The sequence below is a fragment of the Leptodactylus fuscus genome, chromosome 9 (genome assembly GCF_031893055.1).
Source record: "Leptodactylus fuscus isolate aLepFus1 chromosome 9, aLepFus1.hap2, whole genome shotgun sequence".
NCBI classification, from domain to species: Eukaryota; Metazoa; Chordata; class Amphibia; order Anura; family Leptodactylidae; genus Leptodactylus; species Leptodactylus fuscus.
Window position 1 is genome coordinate 54353613 of NC_134273.1, and position 4786 is coordinate 54358398.

General features: G+C 40.9%; 1 protein-coding gene across 1 annotated transcript; it reads left to right on the forward strand.

Moving 5' to 3' along the window:
• Positions 1 to 426: 426 nt before the first annotated feature.
• On the forward strand, positions 427 to 1572 carry LOC142217965 (beta-1,3-galactosyltransferase 2-like). The gene has a single exon (XM_075286309.1). The coding sequence runs from the start codon at positions 427 to 429 to the stop codon at positions 1570 to 1572; it is 1146 nt and encodes a 381-aa protein (XP_075142410.1).
• Positions 1573 to 4786: the final 3214 nt, after the last annotated feature.

The window sequence follows — 4786 nt, forward strand, 5'->3', positions numbered from 1 at the left end:
GGTAGTTACGCCACTCGCTTTGACATTCCACAGATGCCTAAAGAGTATCAGTGAAAGACACAGGAGACAGAGGACTGAAGGTTAGCAAGAGCCTAGGTTAAGCAGCACTGGAAAACAGGAGACCGAGCAGAGATGGTGAATGGCAGGAAAGTAGTAAAAGGTAAAAAGTATGACAGCAGCCATGACAAATAGCTGCAACTAATAGGTGTACTTACATTGTAGGACCTACAACATACCCGGAACTCATATGTCTTATACCATAACCAATACTAATCTTTATCGTGTCTAATGCTGCATTAAGGTGTATGTAGACAATAGAAAATAATTGGAGGACACTACAGTATGTTATATTGTTTCACTCATGTTTTTCAGATGGTGTATTCAAAAGAATAGAAGTCAAGGATCTTCACTCGGAAGTGCACAGGCATGGCTTTCATTAGAAAGTCAAATTGCATCAAGTTGACCATTAAACTGTTATTGCTCTTATCTTTGGTTCTTCTGACACTGGCATTGAAGATTTTAAGCAATTCCATTTGGTTTCCATTGAGTCTTAAAAGTCCAGTTAGTAATTTACAAATTGGGACTTATAAATTCTCATGGAAATATCAGGAGAATAACACAGTTAAAAATGATCTCTCATATATAATTAAGATGAATGACTTCTATATGAAAAAATCAGAAAATGAATCAAGAAATCTTTTATTTTCTAGATTACCTATGACTAATACATCTAAAGGTATACAAAAAACACAATATCAATATCAGTATATTATCAATGAACCTGATAAATGCAAGGAACATGCTCCATTTCTGGTTCTGCTTATAACTGTAGAAAGATGGCAGCAAGAAGCACGTCAAGCTATAAGGAATACATGGGGAAAGGAGGATCTTTTGCCCGGAGTCAAAATAATTAGGTTATTTCTCCTAGGTAAAGATTCCAAGCTGAATACTGATGCTGAACAGGCCATTTTAAAGGAAAGTGAAGAATTTCATGACATTATCCAACAGGACTACTTGGACACATACGAAAACCTTACCATTAAAGTACTGATGGGTTTGAACTGGATAACCACATACTGCCCCTATGCCTTATATGTTATGAAGACAGACAGTGACATGTTTGTTAACACTGAATACTTGGTTAACAAGCTTCTCAAACAAGACCAAGCACCAAAAAAAAATTATTTTACAGGAGTTTTAATGGTCGGTCATTCACCCATTCGCAGATTACAGAGTAAATGGTATGTGTCACCAGATGAATATCCGGAAAATGATTATCCTCCTTTTTGTTCTGGAACTGGATATGTTTTATCAGGAGACCTATCCCCCAAAATAGTTAATATCTCTCCAAGCATTAGATGGATACATCTTGAAGATGTGTTTATTGGTTTATGTCTTCAGAAAATAGGAGTTCAACCGGTGGCTCCACCTAAAGATTCAGATTTTAATGCCTGGACAGTCATGTATTCAGACTGTGGATATCACAATCTTGTAACATCACATGGCGTAAGTCCTGCGGAGATGTTAGAGTATTGGGACAGACTACAAAGAGGTAAACATAACTGTACATAAGTCACTGCAAACAAACTCATGAAGTCAGAAAAAATCTCTCAAATATCAACATCCTTTTCACAATTGTACTTTAAATAGTTCAACAAAAATGTATAAAAAATTTTTTTTAAATAAAATGATTCTGTAATTCTGTAAATTTAATTTAGTTTAATCACAAATAATGCAGCATTCACACTTGCGCCGCTGTCTGACCTTTGTGTTTCCGCCTAAATCCCGAGAAAAACTGCATAGGGACTGTTTGCTGGAGGTCAGTTTAAAAACCCATTCGTTTCAATGGGTTTTTAAAATAATCTGCAGGCGTATGTTTTGAGCCTTTCTGTCGCGTATTCGCTCTTTTGAATGAAGACCAAAGTGGGACTTGCAGGACTTTGTGTCTGTACAAAAAAGTAAGGATACATAATGGACCGCCTCAAAGCTGTTTCTTTAACATTGAGGTCTATGGAAGACAGATTATAAATGGATTACAAAGGATAGTTTGCAATCCATTTTTCCCACTGAGCATGCTCAGAATGAAGGAGGAAAAAGAGAAAAAAAAAAAAAACAGACACAAACTGAAAAAATTTTGCCCATATGTGTATATACACCTGTATATATACCTATACATAAATACACATTTTCCGTCTGCGTGGAATTTGATGCGGAATTGGATGCGGACTTTGGAATTTGGCCCTACCCAATAAAGGCAAAATATTGTGACACTTTCTCCTAATAGTCATGTGGAAAAATCTGCTTCAAATTCCTCAAGCAAACATTTTCTGCTTGACTAATTCAGCATCAAATTCCTACGCGTGAACACCCCCTTATTCTTTAGAACCAGTATGGTTCAGTAGTAATGTGATATCAGCGGTCTGCGACTACCAGCTGTGGTCAAAGCTGCCACATCTTTCCATAGCTCCAGTGCTCTTCTTGTCTCCCTACTGCAGCTCTCACTCCTGCTGCCTCTAGCGCCCACTCTATTGCTATTACTTAAAAGGTCGGTATGCACACACTCCAAAGTGTCGCTAGCCAGTCCTTGGCCACCAATATCTATATATGTCAACTTTTCAGGTCAAAGGGCACCTGAGCAAAGTATCTTAGATTTATAGTCTACTGTGCTAATGTTCTTTTAAATTCCTGGTATGAACTGGCATCTCTTGGCCAGCTTGGCTAGCTGCCACCTGGTGGTCTCATTGCAGTGAAGTCCAGATTCCATATAGGGGCTAAAAGTTGAACACTGGAAAAGCTACATAGAAAATGCCCTGAGGAGTGGCCAAACCAGTTTTGTAGCGCAATGAATTCACATTCGCTGATTGTTACAAATAGAATTCCACGACTACAATTCAAGGAAGCCACCACTTTGGATACCTTAGATTTGCATATCTCACCAACTGTTGCATTTCTAGTTCTTTGCTGCCACCTAGTGAACTCAGGAAGGTATATATAGTGCTGATATCAGTTGTCTGTTACAGGTGTAAGAAGAGAGGAACATATCAGCAGTGTCAGACAGTGGAATTTTTTTCTGTGGACCCACCCAACAGCTTCCTGCTAATAGTCTACACCACAGCTCACTCACTGACATGTTGCATATGTGTTGACTATCCAGTGTTACTGAGTATGGTACTACTATAGTCATCCCCTATAGTATGTGCAAGATTATAGTCAGGGAGCTGTAATGTAGACATAACACACAGGGCTGACAGCAGGAATTTTCATCCCCCCTCATACACACACACATACACACACACAGAGTATAATGCTCCACATAATATATAATGCTCCACACTGCCCTCCACAGTATGAAATGCTCCCCTGAGTCCCCCCCCCCACACTGTGGCTCCATATGGTATATAATGCCCCACAGTGGCCCCACACAATATAGTATGCTGCACTCAGTATAGCCCCCCATAGCTGCCCCCAATATAATGCTCCAAAGTGCCCCCACACAATATAATATACTCCCCACAGTGACCACATATAATATAATATGCTCCCCAGCGTATTCCTCCCAGTATAATGCTCCACAGTGACCCTGCACAATATGACAAGCTCTCCAGAGGGCCCCACCACTATAATGCTCCACAGTGCCCCCCCCCCCCCAGAACCTTGAACCACTTGAGGCGAACCCATCAAATGAGTTTTGACGAATATTTGAGAGGTTTTCCCATTCATTTCAGTACTATTATCATACTCTGGGGTCTCTTTCAGACTCCAGAGTATAATAATTGGAGGTACAAGTGAGGTGAGGGTAAATAACAAACAGTTATACTTGGCTTACCTCTTCTGGGTATCCTCATGTTACTCTGCTGCCTCCGCTGGCTTCCTCCTCGGGTCTACGGCTATCAGCACTGAGACCGCAGTCATGTAGAGCACGTTGATGATATGACATCAGCGTGCCCCATGAAACCACTGAGGCCAAATCACAGGCTTCAGCAGTGATGACTAGAATGTGAGTTGTCAGCTACAGTTCAGAAGATGGCACAGGATCGCCAGATGATCAGGAGAGGTAATAAAAATATTTGTTATTTTTACAGACCCCCCCTGGGCGGGCTTCTATTGGAAAGAGGCCCTGTGGCATATGACAGCCGGCCCCTGTACATTATCGATGTGACTGGGCCTAACTCATGATCTGGAGTCATCAGGGTGGCCCCTTTGGAGATTATCGCCAAATCTGCCAGCCCTGCCTAAAGGCACGTTCAATACCAGAGGATTCACTGATACCCTGGTGGGCTAGTCCAGAACTGCAAACTAACTAACTAACTGCAAATATTGCAGCAACCTCTGCAATATTTTTTTGTTGTTGTCTTTTTTGTCATTTTTCTTTATTCTCGTTTCTCAACACGCACCTGTCATGAATTCCACTGTTTGTACAGTGTTTCAACCTTGAGGTATTGCTAAAAATGATTGACATTTCTAACTTGATTTACAGTCTCACTGCAACATAGTTTCTAAGGCTCCAAAAGAGGACACACTGCATGTCCATCCTGTTCAACCTAATATATTAGCCTGCAATCCTCCCCCCGCTCCAGAGAATGGTAAATCCTCATAAGATACAGTGCGAGTTAATTCTCCATCCTTTTCTGCTCCAAACTGACAGTCAGAATAAAAGCCTGAATCAGCTTCCCAACACCAAATATCTAGTAAAAACTGGAAGGTGTAGCAGCCTGCTGCTGCCAGTTCTGTTGTGATACAGGCCTCGGAGGGAGTTGCCCCGCCCCCAGCGGCTATTTTGTCAGAA

Excerpts from the sequence above, each read along its gene's own strand:
- LOC142217965 (XM_075286309.1), top strand. The coding sequence starts at position 427 with ATGGCTTTCATTAGAAAGTCAAATTGCATCAAGTTGACCATTAAACTG.